The sequence below is a fragment of the Mastomys coucha genome, unplaced genomic scaffold (genome assembly GCF_008632895.1).
Source record: "Mastomys coucha isolate ucsf_1 unplaced genomic scaffold, UCSF_Mcou_1 pScaffold5, whole genome shotgun sequence".
NCBI classification, from domain to species: Eukaryota; Metazoa; Chordata; class Mammalia; order Rodentia; family Muridae; genus Mastomys; species Mastomys coucha.
Genome location: NW_022196911.1, coordinates 65,361,713 through 65,380,950, shown reverse-complemented (window position 1 = coordinate 65,380,950; position 19,238 = coordinate 65,361,713). Strand labels below are relative to the sequence as shown.

The 19,238-nt window shown below is 46.4% G+C and overlaps 1 protein-coding gene and 1 pseudogene across 1 annotated transcript in view; one reads left to right on the top strand and one right to left on the bottom strand.

Annotated features, from left to right (window-relative positions):
• LOC116078363 (asialoglycoprotein receptor 2) overlaps window positions 1-11,003 on the bottom strand; it is a 13,815-nt gene extending 2,812 nt beyond the window's left edge. The window contains exons 1-6 of the mRNA XM_031353560.1: window positions 10,739-11,003; window positions 6,076-6,192; window positions 5,707-5,802; window positions 5,121-5,192; window positions 4,873-4,959; window positions 4,639-4,784 (exon numbers count right to left, since the gene is read on the bottom strand). Coding sequence (XP_031209420.1) covers window positions 4,639-4,784; window positions 4,873-4,959; window positions 5,121-5,192; window positions 5,707-5,802; window positions 6,076-6,192; window positions 10,739-10,862 — 642 coding nt within the window. The 5' untranslated portion in view covers window positions 10,863-11,003. The remainder of the gene's footprint in view (window positions 1-4,638; window positions 4,785-4,872; window positions 4,960-5,120; window positions 5,193-5,706; window positions 5,803-6,075; window positions 6,193-10,738) is intronic.
• Window positions 11,004-17,040: 6,037 nt separating this feature from the next.
• On the top strand, window positions 17,041-17,790 carry LOC116076695 (annotated as a pseudogene).
• The last annotated feature ends 1,448 nt before the right edge of the window (window positions 17,791-19,238 follow it).

Sequence of the window (19,238 nt, the reverse complement as noted above, 5' to 3'; positions counted from 1 at the left end):
CCAATTCCACAACACCATAAGAAAACACACACACACCTAAATAAATACATGTCATTAGAAATCTTGAGCCAGTGTATGCCTTTAATCCCAGCACTTGGGAGGCAGACAGGTGGATTTCTGAGTTCGAGGCCAGCCTGGTCTAAAGAGTGAGTTCCAGGACAGCCAGGGCTACAGAGAGAAACCCTGTCTCAAAAAACAACAAAAAGAAAAAAGAAAGAAAGAAAGAAATCTTGAAAACTTGAGCTTTGTGCAAGGTGGCAAATATGGGTCTATTTTCATTTTTCTACATACAGACAGCAAGTTACACCCTGAATTCCTGATCTCTCCAACACTTTTAACATGAAGGGGTGTTGTATTTTGTCAAATGCTTTTTCTGCATCTAAGGAGATGATCATGTGATTTTTTTTTCTTTGAGTTTGTTTATATAGTAGGTTACATTAATGGATTTTCATATATTAAACCAACCTTGCATCCCTGGGATGAAGCCTACTTGATCGTGGTGAATGATGGTTTTGATGTGTTCTTGGATTCGATTTGCAAGAATTTTATTGAGTATTTTTGTATCAATATTCATAAGTGAAAGCGATATTGGCCTGAAGTACTCTTTTTTGGTTGGGTCCTTGTATGGTTTAGGTATCAGAGTAATTGTGAAAATAGGCCCATATTTGTCACCTTGCACAAAGCTTAAGTCCAAGTGGATCAAGGACCTCAACATAAAACCAGATACAATGAATCCTAATAGAAGAGAAAGTGGGAAAGAGCCTTGAACTCATTGGCACAGGGGGAAATTTCCTAAACAGAACTCCAATGGCTGATGCTCTAAGATCAGGAATTGATAAATGGGACCTCATGAAACTGGAAAGCTTCTGTAAGGCAAAGGACATAGTCAATAAGACAAATCGGCAACCTACAGATTGGGAAAAAAATCTTCACTAACCCCACATCTGATAGAGGGCTAATATCCAAAATATATAAAGAACTCAAGAAGCTAACCACTTAAAAAAAATACTCAATAAAAAAAAATGTAGAACTAAACCAAGAATTCACAACAGAGGAATCTCGAATGGCTGAGAAGCACCTAAAGAAATATTCAAAGGCCTTAATGATCAGAGAAATGCAAATCAAAACATCCCAGAGATTCTACCTTACACCAATCAGAATGGCTAAGATCAAAACCTCAGGTGACTACACATGTTGGCAAGGATGTGGAGAAAGAGGAACACTCCTCCATTGCTGGTGGGATTGCAAACTGGTACAACCACTCTGGAAATCAATCTGAATGTTCCTCAGAAAATTGGAAATAAATTTACCTGAAGACCCAGCAATACTACTCTTGGGAATATACTCAAAAGATGCCCCACAATGCCACAGGGGCATGTGTTCCACTATGTTCATAAAGGCTTTATTTGAGATAGCCAGAAGCTGGAAACAACCCAGATGTCCCACGACAGAAGAATGGATACAGAAGATGTGGTTCATTTACACAATGGAATACTACTCAGCTATTAAGAACGAGGACATTCTGAGTTTTGCAGGTAAATGGATGCAACTAGAAAATATCATCCTGAGTGAGGTAACTCAGACCCAAAAGGACATGGATGGTATGTACTCACTAAGTGGATATTAGCCAAAAAAAAAAAAAGTACAGAATACCCAAGATACAGTCCACAGAACTCAAAAAGGTCAACAGGATGAAGGGCCCAAGTAAGGATGCCTCAGAGAGGGAAAGTGGATGGGGGTTGTGTGGTAGAAGGGAACCTGATCTGGTATTGGGTGAGGGAAAAGGACTGAAGCCCTGAGAGCCAAAACAGGCAACTTCAGGAGGTAGGAGGTTGGGGGGACCCTCCAGAATATACCAGAGACCTGGGAGGTGAGAGACTCCCAGGACTCAAAGGGAGGAACCTTAGATGAGATGCCCGACAGTAGGGAGAGGGAACTTGTAAAGCCCACCTCCAACAGGAAGACAGGGCATCAAGTGAGGGATGGGGTTGCCATCCCACAGTCAAAACTCTGACCCATAATTATTCCTGTGTGAAAGAACTGCAGGGATGGAAATGGAGAGGAGCCTGAGGAAAAGAAGGTCCAGCAACAGGCTCAAAGTGGGATCCAGCTCAAGGGGAGGTCCCAAGGCCTGACCCTATTACTAAGGCTTTGGAGCTCTCACAAAAATAGCATGACCACATTCCGGAAGACCCAACAAGCAGCTGAAAGAGTCATCCAACCAATGGACAGAAGCAGCTGACCCCTGTGGTTGAATTAGGGAAAAGCTGGAAGAAGCTGAGGAGGAGGGTGACCCTGTAGGAAGACCAGCAGTCTCAATTGATCTGGACCCCCAAGATGTCTCAAACACTGGACCACCAACTAGGCAGCATACACCAGCTGATATGAGGCCCCCAACACATACATCAGAGGACTGCCGGGGCTGTGTTCAGAGATGATGTACCTAACCCTCAAGAGACTGGAGGCCCCAGGGAGTTTAGAGATCAGGTGGGGGGTGGGGGTGGGAGTGGAGACATCCTCGTGGAGATAGAGGGCAGGAGGAGGTATAGGATATGGAACAGTCAGAGGGGTGGACAGGGGGAGAATAAAATCCGGAGTGTAAAAAAATAAATTAATTAATTAAAAAAATAAATCTTGAAAACTAAATATGAGAGCTACATCTACTTATTAAAATCATCTCAGGTATTCTGGAGGCTGAGGGAGGAGAATCACCTGAGCCCAGGGGTTTGAGATCAGGCTAGACACCAGAACAAGGACCTCAGTCCCAAAGGAGGAAAGGAACGGAAGTCAGGGAAGGGTTGAGGGAACATCTGTGGTAGGGCAGAGGCAGAGGGAGAAGGAGGGGTAAGAAAAAGCTTTCCCATGATCCTCCTAAATGCTGAGAAATTTCAATCTTGTTAAATTTTTTTGTCTTAATCAAAACCACAGTGTCTAACACTCAGTGAGAGAAACCCCTTAACCCTGGCTTCCTGGCAGCGCTCTGCAGGGCAATCTGAAACTGAGCCAGAGATTAAATCAGAATGTTCAAACGTAAGAGGCAGGGGTTGTTGGCATTTGTTACACAAGGCTGAGAACCATTCATCTAAAACACAGAGACCCAAAAATGGTTGGAACTGAATGAGGGATAGAGAGATGAAATAAACCCAAGGACCACACCCTGTCTGTCAGCCAGAGATGAGGTCAAGGCAGAAAGCATTACGTGGGACCTTCAGAATGATGACAGCACGGTCCACCGAGAAACTGGAGTCACGAACTTGTGAGCCAAATCTTTGGTTGAATTACATAAAGTTGATGTTTCCGTAGGTCAAAATTAACTAAATACTAGCAACTTCAATCTGATCAGTAAAGCAAAATATGTTTGAAATTACCATGAAAATCACTTGCATAGCCTGACAGCCAGGAAATACTAAATATATTCTGGCTTCTGCATCAAATGGTCTAGTTGCTTTAGCATTGTAAACAGTAGTGAAAACACTGACCAAAGAAGCCAAGTGTGTCTCAAACCTGACTCCATCACGACTTGCTAGCTCCTTGGCACATTATTTGACCTCTCACTTTTCTGGTGCCCACCCAACGGGGTTGTAAGGACTAAAGACATGAACTCATGAGCATACCCAGATGTAGCAAGTGCTGTTGTGAATGCTATCATTATTACCCTCCTTGTAAGAAACGGTTCCATCCACTCTAACAGACTGGTTTCCCACCATGAACTTTGGTCTTCAGGTTACTATCTGGGGACAATAGTGGGGAAGGAAGACACAGGACACCTGTGGTCAATGAGGACTCAAGGACCCATTGCAGGGAACAATTTAAGTCTTCCCACTCTGTCCCTTTTGCCACAGCCTCAGTCCCTGCCCTGGATTGGCTCCCACGCCCTAGCCTTGAAGACATCTTGGCTGGCATTCTATCCAGCCTGGCATCACTTGGTCACCTGGCCCTGGCTTCATGCCTTTCCTGCCTCCTGGCTTCTACTTCTTAGGACCAGTTACTGTTCCACCATGAGCCATCAAGACCCCTACCACACTCTTCTGTATTATTCTTTAGGGTACAAACAAGAAATGCATCCAGGGAGAAAACTGGCCCTTCCTCACTTAGCAGCCAACTGCCAATAGTCCTTCATCTAAGGCTTTCATCCATACTGGGGTTGTGTTTGGCTTGATCTTATGCAAGTCTTGTGCATGCAACCACAACTACTGTGTGTTCATGTGTGCAACAGCTCTGTCATGTCCAGAAACATGCCTAAGCCCCCAGTTGGATGCCTGTGCTCCAGTGGATGGCTCTATACCTATGCATGTACTGGTATCACTAATCAAACTCATTGGGTTTAAAGGAGAAGGAGAAGAAAAGAGAGGAGGAGGAGGAGGAGGAGGAAGAGGAGGAACAGGAGGAGGAGGAGGAAGAGGAGGAAGAGGAGGAGGAGGAGGAGAAGAAGAAGAAGAAGAAGAAGAAGGAGAAGGAGAAGAAGAAGAAGAAGAAGAAGAAGAAGAAGAAGAAGAAGAAGAAGAAGAAGAAGAAGAAGAAGAAGAAGAAGAAGAAGAAGAAGAAGAAGAAGAAGAAGAAGAAACAAAATTTAAAGTAAATAATAGCAAAGTACAAAGACTTGATCAGGCTACTTGATCAAGCTTCAGGTTTTCTTACCTGTTCCTCCCTGGAGTTGATGACCAGCAGGTGGGCATTCTCCTGCTGGCAGTACTTGTCTGCCTCAGCCCAGGTGAGCCCATCTGAAGAAAACCAGTAACAGCTTCCCCCAAACTCCACCCAGTTAACAGGGCAGCATTCTGTGCCTGAGGGAAGAGAAGGGCAGAGGGAAATGAGATCCAGCTGGAAGAGACAGCCACACTCGAACCCAAGACTTCCCTGTCCCTACCCTACCATTGCTCTGGAAGAACACCAGTTGACAGGTCAGGGTTCGAAGATCCATTGGGAAGTGCTTCAGGTGAAAGAGCAGAGTGGAATGGTCTAAGGGACAAACACATGGGCAGAGATGCAGCAGGTAGGTGGCTCCATATCTGCCGAGAGCAGGCACAGAGCTCCAGCTATTGTCTGGGGAAACACACATAGGCGTGCCATACCACACATCATAATGACCCAGAGAGCGTGTGGGAGGGGAGATCTCTGACCTGCTTTTAGGTCCTGCTGCTTTTTCTCCAGCTGGTCTTTCCAGGAGGTCAACTTGTCATTTGTGCTACCTCCTAAGAAAAGAAGGATGCTAAAGGATTTCCCCATCAGTCTGACTCCTGAACGCTTCTCTGGCTGCACACCCCCTGGGTATCTATAAGTCTGTTACCTCGTCCTGCATGCTACTTATCCACCACCCAGACACCCAAGGGAGTCCAGCATGCTGTTCAAATTCCTTCACTGGCTCTCCATGTTCTCAAGCCAAGCCCCACTCAGTCCACACAGCTTGCAGTGTGGCCTGGCCCCTTCATATCTCTGATGCCCCCACTACCCCTGCCCATCAATGGCTTCTGCTTCTCTCTGCCTGGGACTAATCGCCACCATGCCACCTCCTGCCCAGACCCATTGCCCAAGCTCCTTAGGTCAGGGCCCTTGTTGCTGGAAGCCTTGCCAGTTCCTCTGGCTGAATTGTTCCTCTGCCCAGGTCTTCATCCCCACAGCCTGTGAGCACACTCTTACTGCAGACCCAGCACCACACCCATCAAATCCGCACGGATAAATAAGTGTCAGCTATCCCATCCAACTCACCGTGGGTGTCTAGAGCCCTGAACTCCATCAACGTGCTGGAGGAGAAGTTGCTGAAGTTCTCTTTCAGGGTCCGAAACTCCTCTTGCAGCTGTATGCCTTGTCAGGAGACATTTGGGACCAGATGGGCATGGAACTATGTCACAGAGTGACCACATCACTGTCCATGTGACTGACCCTGTGTCACCTATCACTTCTATCATCATTCATTTGTTACCCCACCATTGATCTCCACCTGCACCCAGAACCTGTCCCCACAACGACAACAACACCTCCTCCACCTCTCCTTCTCTTCCTCTCCTCTGCCCCTAGCACTCCCCCCAGAGCACTTCTCTCTATCCTTGCCTCATCTCTGCCAGGCCATGACCTCACTTTGAGATGAGACCACGCAGATGACCACCAACAGGAGGATGTTGAAGGCCAGGGCGAGCAGACTGAGGTGGAACGAGGAGCAGAGGCGCTGAGGCAAAGGCCTGGAAGGAGACTGCCCTGTGAGAGAGAGTGGGTCAGAAAGCAGCTCTACAGGACTAGACACTGAGAGCAAGACACAGAATGGGACAGGGGCACCGAAGTCTGAGGAGGCACAGGCTGGGTCAAGGAGAAAATCAGGTGAGGGCTGAGAAAATTAGATGGATTTTGATCCTACATACATACCCTCTCACACACATACAATTACATATGTGCACCCACATGGACATGCGCAAGCACTCAAATGCACGAGACATAAGCTGTACCAGCTGTGCACACAGGTGAGATCTTACACCTGGGAACAGGGAGACACAGAGAAGACCAGGATGCAGAACTGGCCTTTTCCCAAACACCCTACAAAAGGAGGTCTACATAGTTTTTCTTCCTGCTCATGAGTCAGAGACCCACAGATCACCTCTGTCTTTCCACAGCCCCTGTCCCTTCAAAATGGTAACAGGATAGGTCATGTCAATACCCCTACATCCCTCACACAAGCCCATCCCTTCACAATTCCAATGGGATTCTCCAGTCCAGCTAATCCCACCATAAAGCACACACCCAAAAGCCACTGTGCAGGCCTATCTACTCATCTCACCCAAGTGAAAAACTCCCCAACTCCCACCTCCCTTGTTCACATCCCCAGAAACCCAATGTCACTGGCATTGCTGTCCCTGTGTCCCCCATCTTCCCACAGTCACCTCTCCTGCCTGCTGACCCATCTGCCCCACACCACACTTCCTCTCACCACTCTAATACACACGTGCTCATATGCTCACACTCAGACATCCACACACTATTCCACGCTGTTCTTTGCTTCTCACACATCAACATCTTCACCTGCATAAAATGACTTGCCTCATCAGGACCAGGGGAGTGACTCCTCTCCCAGGCCCTCCCCTGCTTTTGTACCATCCACCTGCACGCAGACTCCTCTGCCTCAGCCTGTGACTCTGTAGCCTTCCCTGTCTCAGTACCACCATGCCAGAGCAACCCCGCATCCTGGAGGTCAAATCTTCTTGAGGTCATTCCCTACTGCTGTATTGAGTCAGAAGTTGCCTCTATGAGTGGCTATCCAGAATTCCACCTTTCCATGCCAATGCCTGTCACTTTCTGTGATGGTTTATATATGCTTGGCCCAGGGGGTGGCACTATTAGAAGATGTAGCCCTGGGGCTGGTGAGATGGCTCAGCGGGTAAAAGCACCAACTGCTCTTCCAAAGGTCATGAGTTCAAATCCCAGCAACCACATGGTGGCTCACAACCACCCATAATGAGATCTGATGCCCTCTTCTGGTGTGTCTGAAGACAGCTACAGTGTACTTATATAATAATAATAAATAAATCTTTTAAAAAAAAAGATGTAGCCCTGTTGGAGTATGTGTGGCTTTGTTCAAATAGGTGTGTCATATGGGTGTGGGCTTTAAGACCCTCATCATAGCTGCCTGGAAGTCAGTCTTTCACTAGCAGCCTTCAGATAAAGATGTTAAACTCTCAGTTCTGCCTGCACCCTGCCTGCCTGGACACTGCCATGCTCTTGCCTTGATGATAATGGACTGAACCGCTGAACCTGTAAGCCAGCCCCAATTAAATGCTGTCCTTATAAGAGTTGTCTTGGTCATGGTATCTGTTCACAGCAGTAAAACCCTAACTAAGACACCTTCCTCCATGGCAGCCATACTTAGGACCCCAATTTAACCTAGAGAGAATATGCTTCTGAGTTTACCCAGCCCCAAGCCCTAAGCACAGCCTTCCCTGCCTCTCACCTCCCTGACACCCCCCTGAAACCTGCATTCCTCACGGCTGAGATGGGAATGGACCCCTCAGTCTGATTCCGAGGGCAGCAACACTGGGAGGTAGAACCTGAGTGGAAGGTGATTAGGCCTTGAGGGCTCTGCCCTCCTGAATGGATTATTGACATCATCGCAAAATAGCAGTCTTATTAAAAGCATCCTCTTTGGGGTCCCATGCACACACACACACACACACACACACACACACCTTTGCTGTTCCCATCTCCCTCCTTGGGCCCTCCTGCTTCAGGTTGGTGCATGAAAAGGCCCTGATAGACATAGTCCTCTGTTCTGGGCTTCCTAGACTCAAGAAACATGAGCCAATACGTACCTGTTACAAGTTTCCTAGTCATATGCATCACAGGAAGGTACAGAATATAATCTAACTAGAAGCGCTTTCTAACTCATATCCCCAGCTGGAAATCCACAGCTAAACTCTTGCCTCTTCTGCTAGTACTGTTCATCCAGGAAACTCTCATCCTGATTCCCAACTAACCTGTGGCCTGTGAAGCCCCGACCCTGTCAGCCCAGCAGGAATAAACCAGCTGAGCCATCAGTTAGGTCTGGCATCATTCAGTCTCTTAGCAACCCCATTTCCTTCATGTATAAGATGACAATGACAAAAAGTAGCTGCCTGACTCAGCTGTTCTGGGAATTATTGATTCAAACAGAAAGTATTGTGTGGACAAATTTGAAATGTGATACTTAAGATGAAACAGAAGCTGTCAGATTTAACCTTATTTCAAAAAAATTAATTAAAACACACATGCATACACATATACATACTTGCACACACATACATATATACATACAAATACATACACATATACACGTGCATACACATAGACACACCTACATACACATACATGTATACACACATACACACATGTACACACATACATGTATACACACATACATACACATATACATACATATACATCCATGTATATACATGCATATATACATGCATACATATGTACATGCATGCATATACACATATATATGTATATATTAAATAACAATTGTCAAGACATTGAACGCCAGGCTGTGAAGAGCATTAACCCCAAGAAAATGAATAAGTCCTCAAATTGCCCAGATCACTACTCATTGCCTAGAGAAACTTTTCAGGCCACTGGGTAGAGAGGAGAAATTGAGATAGAGTCTAGCAGACTCCCCAACTTGAGGAGACAGATTGAAAGCCCGAAACCAAGACAATTAGGGTGCAAGGAGTCAGATCTTAAGCCACTTTCCTGCAACCCAGAAAACTAAATACTCACCAGAATACAAAAGCACCCAGCAAGACAGAGCTCACAGCACTCAGCATCCAACTGAGGTCACAAGACATAGTACAGTGGGAAAACACAAGTCAAACTAGGGAAAGGGGTAGACTGACAAAACTGACAAGGGGCTCAGTGATTCAACTCCTGCCTGTATGTGCAAGCCCCTGGGTTTCAGTGGCAGGATCAAAAATAAATAAGCAATAAATGAACCTATCGAAATGAGATCCCAGGAGCTTTCCAACAGTACTCAGAAGTGACACAGATGCTAACATAGACAGGATGCCGACATAAATGCTGTTACTGGACCACACTCGTGTAAAACATTAGAGATGGGCAGAGGTGTAAGTCCCAAGTTTCCTGGGCATAGCAGAGCACACCTGTGATCCCAGCACTCCTGAGGCTAAAATAGAGAGGCTGCTTGAGAGTCCAAGGCTACACTGTGAGTTTCAAGAAACCTGGGCTACAAAGTGAGGGAGGCCCTATCTTAAAATAAGGACAAAAGAAGCCCCAAGTTTCTTCTGAGATGAAACTATAGCACCTGGAATATACTGGGTAACCAGCCCGGGGCAAGATCTCTCTTGCCCTAAAACATTTTCACAATTACGTGGGGCCTGTGTTCAAAATGTACAAGAAGAAGATTCAGGCAGGAAACAAATGGGAATCACCCAGGATTTCTCTGTGCCCATTTACACACCCAACTCATTGCCGTACCACAGAGCTGGGCTCTGCATTTGTCCTAGGCATACATATGTACATGCACACATGTACAGATGTACATGCATACATGCACACACATGCATACATGCACACATATACATGCACATATACACATACACGCATGCATATATACACATGCAGTCTGGGGGGCTTATCTCTAGCTCTCAGATATTCCCTCACTTCTAAGCATACACCCTTTTTTGGGGAACCTACACCCAGAGGTATCAGCAGCTCACATGTAGAAAGGGTCACTGTGTTGGCTAGTTTTATGTCAACTTGTCACAAACTAGAGTCATCAGAGAGGAAAAAGCCTCAACTGAGAAAATGCCTCCATAATATATGGCTGTAGGCAAGTCTGCGGGGCATTTTCTTACTAGGTGATTGGTAGGGAAAGGCCCAGCCAATTGTGGATGGTGCCATCTCTGGGCTAGTGGTTCTGGGTTCAGGTTGAGCCAGCCATGAGGAGCAAGCCAGTAAGCAGCATCCCTCCATGACCTCTGCATCAGCTCCTGCCCCCAGGTTGCTGCCCTATGTGAGTTCCTGTCCTGGCTTCCTTTGATGATGAACTGTGATGACGAAGCATAAGCCAAATAAGCCCTCTCCTCTCCAAGTCACTTTGGTCATGATGCTTCATCATAGCAGTAATAACCCTGAGTGGGACAGACTCTGGAGCACACTGGCCACTGAGTCAGGGAGAGAGAGTCCTCACACACACACACACACACGGGGGGGGGGGGGGAATTGACAGCTGAGACAAGGATCCCAAAAACTGGACACTTGCCTTTCCAATGTGGATTTTCTATCCTAGGATTCTGCACGTGAGGGCCTTGCTCCTCATCACCACTGAGCTGATGGTCATTTTCCTCAGAGTCCAGCTGCTGGATGTCTTGAAAGTCCTTCTCCATGGTGGGCCCTAAGGGCTGGAGACAGATCTGGGACAGAGTCGAGATTTCCTTAGAGCTGGAACTTGGACTTGTGCTAAGACTTGAATTCCTGTGGAAGGACGGAGGGGACCTGGGTAGCTCAAGGCGAGCGGTTGACAGGTCAGAGACTAGTTTGGGAAAAGACTTGAAATACTACAGGCTCCTTCCTTCCCAGGAGGTGACCCAGCTGTTGCTAAAGCCGCAGCCTTACTTCCATATTCTCAAGGACCAGACTATACGCTCTCATCCCCCCCCACCCAGAGTCCCTGAACCATGTTCTTTTTTAGCTCTAAGTCATCCCCAGTCCCACCTGCCTCCCACTACTTCAGTTACCTGTTAAAGGTATAGAGAGCTGATTCTGGCTTCCGGAGGCAGCCCAAGCCCAAGGAGAAAGAGGGGTTAAACGTGGGAGAACAGGACAAGTGGTGCTAATGGAGGGGGAGGAGGGGCCGATCTAGGCAAGAGTGGGGTCCTTGTGCCCAAATGTCCATCTAACCAGTCACCTCCTGCCCTGGGACTTTGGACAGTAAATAGAAATAGAAACACAGTTGGAACTCAGGCAGTGAGTAGTGGGGGTGGGGGACACGTCTCACAACCAGAGAAGGGAGACAGGAGGTCTCCTTGTATGTACACACATATAGTGGGGGTGGGGGACATGTCTCACAACCAGAGAAGGGAGACGGGAGGTCTCCTTGTATATAAGGTCTTCTTGTATGTACACACACATGCGTGTGCACTCATGCACACACTCACGTACTCGCATACACACATGCACGCGCGCGCGCGCGCGCACACACACACACACACACACACACACACATTGTCTTGCCCTTCATTGTACAATGTCAGCAGGGGTGCAGGTGTGGAGGGGCCAGGATACCGTCTGCTGTTTCCTCTCTATCCCTCCCTCCCCTGTTTCACTTCCTGCCTCTTTATTTTCCAGAACTGTTGATTTCTCCAAATATCCCTGACCAGGAGCGGAGTGACCTAGAGATCAGTTCCCTGTTCTTGCCCAATCTGAGCCTGTGACCCTGGCAACCAGCCATAGCCACAGCTTCCTAACTGAGCTCCCCAGCTCCAGCCCACTCAGTTGCACTCCTTCGTTCCTCCCCAGATCCTCCTCACCACCACCCCCAGCTTTATGTTCCGTCAAAGAAAGGAAGAAAGAAAGAAAGAAAGAAAGAGAGAGAGAGAGAGAGAGAGAGAGAGAGAGGAAGAAAGAAAGAAAGAAAAAGAAAGAAAGAAAGAAAGAAAGAAAGAAAGAAAGAAAGAAAGAAAGAAAGAAGAAAGGAAGGGAAGGAAGGAAGGAAGGAAGGAAAGAAGACAGAAAGAAAGACTATCAAAACAAACAAGCAAAAGACCAATAAGACAAAAAAAACATAAAAACAACAACAAAACAAACAAACAAAAACCACAGTGACGTTTCTTTCAGGTTGGCCAATTACCCCTGGCCCTGGAGTATGGTGGATATGCCCAAAGATGCTCCACTGTAGAAAACGGATTTCCTTTTGCCAATGGGTTTGAATTGCAAATAGCTTCTTGGTTAGGAATAGGCTCTATAGTCCACCCCCTCCTTTTAGTGGGGAGGGGGTCTGATGAAGAGATCCCACTTAGGACTGAGCGAGCGCTCCAAGCCTGTCACCCACTGCACATTGCTCAGCTGCGGGTCTCTATCTTCACCCTTCAGTGGGGAAGTTCTTCAACGCATGGAAGTCATGACCCCAGCACCATGTCAAGTCCAGGGACACAAACATCCCTCCTCATGCCCTGCGAGTGCTCTACAGGATCTACAAGGCTAGGAAGATGACTCGGTGGATAAAGGGCTCACTTCATAAGCATGAGGACTTGAGTTCATAACCCGGCTCCTGTGTAGGAAGCAGGCACAGCAGCACACACCTAGATGGTCAGCGCACTGGGGAAGGGACAGAGAAGGACAGATCCGTGGGACCAGTGTGGCCAAACAACAAACTCAGGGTTCAGAGAGACTCTGCCGGAAAAAAAAAAAAAAAAAAAGGTAGAGAGTAATAAAAGTAGATACTAAAAATCAACCTCCGGCCTCCACACGCATTGGCACAGGTGCACATACCCTGTACACACACACACACACACATTATCCATATAAATAAGGTTTTCTCACTTAACCCTCAGAACATAACACCCTATGAGTTTAATATATTTGCCTCTGGAGACTAGGTGACTTGGTACAGGTAGCTGATACTATAGTCTGGATCTGAAATGTTCCCCCAAAAGCCATGTGTTAAAGGCTTGGTCCCCAGATTATAACACTATTAGAATATGAGGAAATTGTAAGAATGGAGCCTGCCGGAGGATGGAAGAGCATGTTTCAGTTTAGGGAGGCGTGCCTTCGTGAGGAGACTGAAATCCCACTTCTCTTTCCCCTCTCAATTTACAGTCAGGAGGCAAGCAGCTTTGCACACCCTCTGTCATAATGTACCACCTCACCATGGGTCCAAATCAATAGAGTGAATTTATCATGGATTGAACCTCTAAAACCAAGAGCCAGAGTAAATCAGTTGATTTTTCTCAGATAATGTGGTACTGGACCCAGTTCTGACCACCATTCAAAAGCCAGTACTCTGGACACAAGGGCTGGAGGAAAAAAGTCATTTTTATTCAAAGGCTGGCATCCTGGACAATGGAAAGAGTTATTGCCTATGAGAGCCATCTTGGAGAATACAGGTCCATGACATGGCTTTTATGGGTAGGCAAAATTATGGTGGGGACTGCAATAGGCAGAATACATTCTGAGTCACACATCCAGATTCCAGAGCCATCTTAATTACTATAGGGGACGCTTTTCTTTTTCTCCTGCCAGAATATCTTTATGATAACAATTTTTTTTCATCTCCTAGGCCAGCTTCTCTAATGCTTTAGAAAGCTGGAGAGATGGCTCGGTGTTTCAGAAGACTGGCTTCTCTTCCAGAGGACCCAAACTCGACCCCCCAGAAGCCACATGGTAACTCACAACTGTCTGAAGCTCCAACTTCCAGGGCCTCTGACAAGCTCTTCTGGCCTCCTGGGAGACTGCACATACATGATGCACAGACATACACACAGGCATAACACCTACACATAAATCATTTTTTAACTTTCAAAACACATGCTGTTTTCTGCAAATTAAATGAAAATTATACTTCCTCTTTCAGTGAATGAACAAAATTCGGCTATGTGTTTTGGCGTACACCCTACAGCTCAGTGGGGTCATCAGATGACCTGGATTCTGTAAGAGAAAAGCCACAGAAGACTAAGTTTTACAGCTCGTATCTTTTTAGTTCCTTATCCCCAGGAACTGCTAACCTCGAAGATTGAGATACAAAGCCGGGAGGGCAGCAGCAGGCCGCTTTTACTGAATGAGTTTTAGCCCAATACACAGCTTCAATCAGAGATTATCATCAGCTGTGGAGGGCTGATCATACCTAGCTACAACGTGGAACCTACAAATGAGTGATCTTCTCCCGCATCCTCAATTTTTTATTTTTTATTTTTATTTTTCAAGACAGGGTTTCTAAAGGAGAGAGAGAGAGAGAGAGTGAAAACTTTTGTTTTCTTCTCCCAGCTGGATCTACAGTTTAAAGAGCCAGCCGCTTTCTCTGACAGAATCTACCTCAGTCCCACACTGTATAAAGATAGAGTCCCCTTTGCCTGGATGAGCGTTATGAGCTGACTTCATTCCTATGAGGGGCTTAGAGCAGCCCAACAGACAGAACAGCAATTATATGGGCTTAGAGAGCAAGAGTAGAAAGTTGCTTAATGGGTATAGAGCTTCACGTTTGCTGCATGAAAACATTCTACAGACTGATGGTTGGTGGTTGGTATCAATATGTTCAGTGTGCAACACTGCACACTTAAAAATGACTTAGGTCCAGGGCTGGAGAGATGGCTCAGTGGTTAAGAGCACCAACTGCTCTTCCAGAGGTCCTGAGTTCAATTCCTAGCAAGCACATGGTGGCTCACAACCATCTGTAATGGGATCTGATGTCCTCTTCTGGTGTGTCTGAAGAGAGCAATGGTGTACTCATATATATATATATATATATGTATATATATATATATATATATATGAGCAAATTTAATGTTTTATCTATATACAGATATAGATGATAGACAGATAGATAGATAGATAGATAGATAGATAGATAGATAGATAGATAGACACACAGACAGACAGACAGATAGATAGAAAGAATTTGAGAGGTTTTTCTACTTAGTCTTGGGTGGCCTAGAACTTACTACATAGACCAGGTGGCCTCAAACTCAGAGCTCTGCTGGCCTCTGCCTCCCAGTGCTGGGGTTAAAGGTGTGAGAACTTCTGGGGCTGGAGAGATGGCTCAGTGGTTAAAAGCACTGGCTGCTCTTCTAGAGGTCCAGAGTTCAATTCCCAGCAACCACATGGTGGCTCACAGCCATCTATGGTGGGAGCTGATGCCCTCTTCTGTCATGCATCCATACATGCAAATCGAGCACTCATATACATAAAGTGCATAAATAAATATATCTTTAAAAGAAAAGAAATATGAAATAGTACATTTTGTCAAACTTAAGATGCTATCAATTCTAAGATACACTATTTATTACATGCCACCCTGGTATAACACTGAAAAGGTTTTTGTTTTGTTCCGTTTTAAGGTTTTAGGGGGGTTTGGGGGCTTTGTTTGTTTGTTTGTTTTTGTTGTTGTTGTTGGGTTTTTTTGTTTTGTTTTATCAAGACAGGGTTTCTCTGTATAGCCCTGGCTGTCCTGGAACTCACTCAGTAGACCAGGCTGGCCTCGAACTCAGAAATCCGCCTGCCTCTGCCTCCTAAGTGCTGGGATTAAAAGCGTGTACCAGCTCCACCAGGCTAGGTTTTAGTTTTATATGTGTGTATCTGTACAGGAGTATGGGTGCCTTTGGAGGCCAGAAGAGGTGTCTGATCCTCCTGGAGCTGGAGTTATGGGTGGTTGTAAGCTACCCAGCACTGGTGCTAGGAACTGAACTGCTGAGCCCTTATTTCTCACCCTTGGAATTTCTACCACATGCTAACTCAAAAAGCTTCCCGGATTTTTTTCTTTTATTTAAATTTATTTATTTTTATTCTTTTTTAAAATTAATTAATTCATTTTTAAAAGATTTATTTATTTTATTTTATGTATATGAGTGCACTGTAGCTGTACAGATAGTTGTGATCCTTCATGTAGTTGTTGGGAATTGAATTTTTAGGACCTCTGCTTGCTCCAGTCAACCCTGCTTACTTCAGTTGGCTCACTTGCTCAGGTCAACCCCGCTTCCTCAGTCCCTGCTCACTTTGGCTCAAAGATTTATTTATTATTATATATAAGTCCACTGTAGCTGTCTTCAGACTCACCAGAAGAGGGTGTCAGATCTCATTACAGGTGGTTGTGAGCCACCATGTGGTTGCTGGGATTTAAACTCAGGACCTTCAGTAGAGCAGTCAGTGCTCTTACCCACTGAGACACCTCATCAGCCAATTAATTTATTTTTTACACTCCATATTTTATTCCCTCCCCCATCCACCCTCTGACTGTCCCACATCCCATACCTCTAGCCCACCCCCTGTCTCCACATGGATGGCCCCACCCCCCACCCCACAAGACCTCCTCAATCCCTGGGGCCTCCAGTCTCTTGAGGATTAGGTGCATTATCTCTGAATGAACACAGACCCAGCAGTCCTCTACTGTATGTGTGTTGGAGGCCTCATATCAGCTGCTGTATGCTGTCTGTTTGGTGGTCCAGTGTTTGAGATTTCTCGGGGGTCCAGATTAATTGAGACTGCTGGTCATCCCTCCTCAACTTCTTCCAGTCTTCCCTAATTCAACAAGAGGGGTCAGCAGGGTTCATTGGTTGGATGCAAATATCTGCATCTCTTTCAGCTGCTTATTGGGCCTTTCAGAGGGCAGCCATGATAGGTCCCTTTTTGTGAGCTTTTCATAGCCTCAGTAATAACCAAGAATAGCGAAAACAATTCTTAACAATAAAAGAACAGCTTGGGGAATTCCCGGATTTATTCAAACATGATCATTCTTCTAGATTTTTCATGTGGTAATTAGAATAAATTAGTTAAAGTATCCTCAAATAGCTGCTGCTGCTGCTGCTGCTCCTCCTCTTTCACCTCCTTCTCCTCCTCCTCCTCCTCCTTCCTTAAATGGGAGATGACGCTGGTGCAGCAGAAGGGCCCTGAGGATCCAGGAGCCCAGGATTAGGAGGCTGAGGCAGGGGACAAGGCAGTGGTGGAGGCCGCAGGGCTCGTGGAGGTAAAGCTGAAGACAAGGAGTGGATCCCTGTCACCAAGCTGAGCCACCTGGTTACAGACATGAAGATCAAGTCCTTGAAGGAGATCTACCTGTTCTCCCTGCCTGTTAAGGAGTCTGAGATCATTGTCTTTTTCCTGGGTGCATCCCTAAAGGACGAGGTTCTGAAAATCATGCCAGTGCAGAAGCAGACTCGGGCTGGCCAGCAGACCAGGTTCAAAGCATTCATCTCTATTGGGGACTACAACGGTCACATTGGTCTTGGTGTTAAGTGCTCTAAGGAGGTTGCCACTGTCACCCGAGGGACCATCATCTTGGCCAAGCTTTCCATCGTTCCTGTGGGGAGAGGCTACTGGGGGAACAAGATTGGCAAGCCCCACACTATTCCATGCAAGGTGACAGCTGCTGTGGGTCTGTGCTGGTGCATCTCATTCCTGCCCCCAGAGGCACTGGCATTGTTTCTGCTCCTGTGCCCAAGAAGCTACTGATGATGGCCGGTATAGATGACTGCTACACTTCAGCCAGAGGCTTTAGTGCCACCCTGGGCAACTTTGCCAAGGCTACTTTTGATGCCATCTCCAAGACCTATGGCTACCTGACCTCCGATCTCTGAAAAGAGACTGTTCACCAAGTCTCCTTACCAGGAATTCACTGATCATCTTGTGAAAACCCACACCAGAGTCTCTGTTCAGAGGACCCAGGCTCCAGCTGTAGTTACCACATAAGGGTTTTTATACAAGAAAAATACATGAATTAAGTCTGTTAAAAAAAAAAAAAGTACCCCAAATATAAAATTCAAGCCAGGCCTGGAGACAAGCAGGAAGGATGAGAATCGCCCATTGGTTCAAGGCCAGCCTTGTCTACACAGCAAGTTCCAAGTCAGTCAGGACCACCTAGAAAGACCTTCCTAAACATTTAAAATAAATAGTAATCATTATAGTACTAAAATATAAGGGAAAGAAGTTGGTTAAAATAGTCTTAAATGTTGTTTCTCTTCAAAGCCGCATCTACCGAGCCGCTTTAACCTCACAGTGGTCAAGGGCCTTGCTTCTGCAACATCCTCTCTGCCTTTCAGAACACAGCAGGAGCCAACCATGTTTTCAAGCTTTGGATATTCTGCAAGCTTTCTTTGTTTTACAAGTAAAGAGCAATGGGAAGTTTTCAGCCAAGACTTTTATGACTCATGATTTCCACTGCCGAGCCCCAAAAGGCTAATGTGGTGGTTTGAATATGCTTGGCCCAGGAAGTGGCACACTTGTGGCTTTGTTGGAGTAGGTGTGTTCTTGTTGGAGGAAGTGTGACATTGTGGGCATGGGTCTGACACTGTTGGCCTGTATGAGCACCTGCACTTGTACACATACAGACACACATATACATAATTTTTAAGATGTGCTTTATAAAAAGCAACTTAAAGGAGAAGTATTTATTCTGTCTTCAGGGATACAATACATCATGTCTGGAAAGCATGGCAGCAGACAGTAGACAATAGGCAGTGGACAGAGGGAAGTAGACAGTGGACAGTGGGCAGTGGACAGTGGGAAGTGGGCAGTGGACAGTGGGAAGTGGGCAGTGGACAGTGGGCAGTGGACAGTGGGAAGTGGAGAGTGGACAGTGGGAAGTGGGCAGTGGAAAGTGGGCAGTGGACAGAGGGAAGTGGGCAGTGGACAGTGGTAGTGGAGAGTGGACAGTGGGAAGTGGGCAGTGGACAGTAGAGAGTAGACAGTGGGCAATGAACAGTGGGAAGTGGACAGTAGAGAGTGGAGAGTGGACAGTGGCAGTAGACATTGGAGAGTGGACAGTGGGCAGTGGGAAGTGGACAGTGGGCAGTGGGAAGTGGGCAGTGGACAGTAGGAAGTAGGCAGTGGACAGTAGAGAGTGGACAGTGGAGAGTGGACAGTGGGCAGTAGACAATAGGCAGTAGACAATAGGCAGTAGACAGTGGGAAGTGGACAGTAGACAGTGGTGAATGGACAGTGGGCTGTAGACAGTGGGAAGTGGAAAGTGGACAGTGGAGAGTGGACAGTGGGCAGTGGGCAATAGACAATAGGCAGTAGACAATGGGAAGTGGGCAGTGGACAGTAGACAGTGGAGA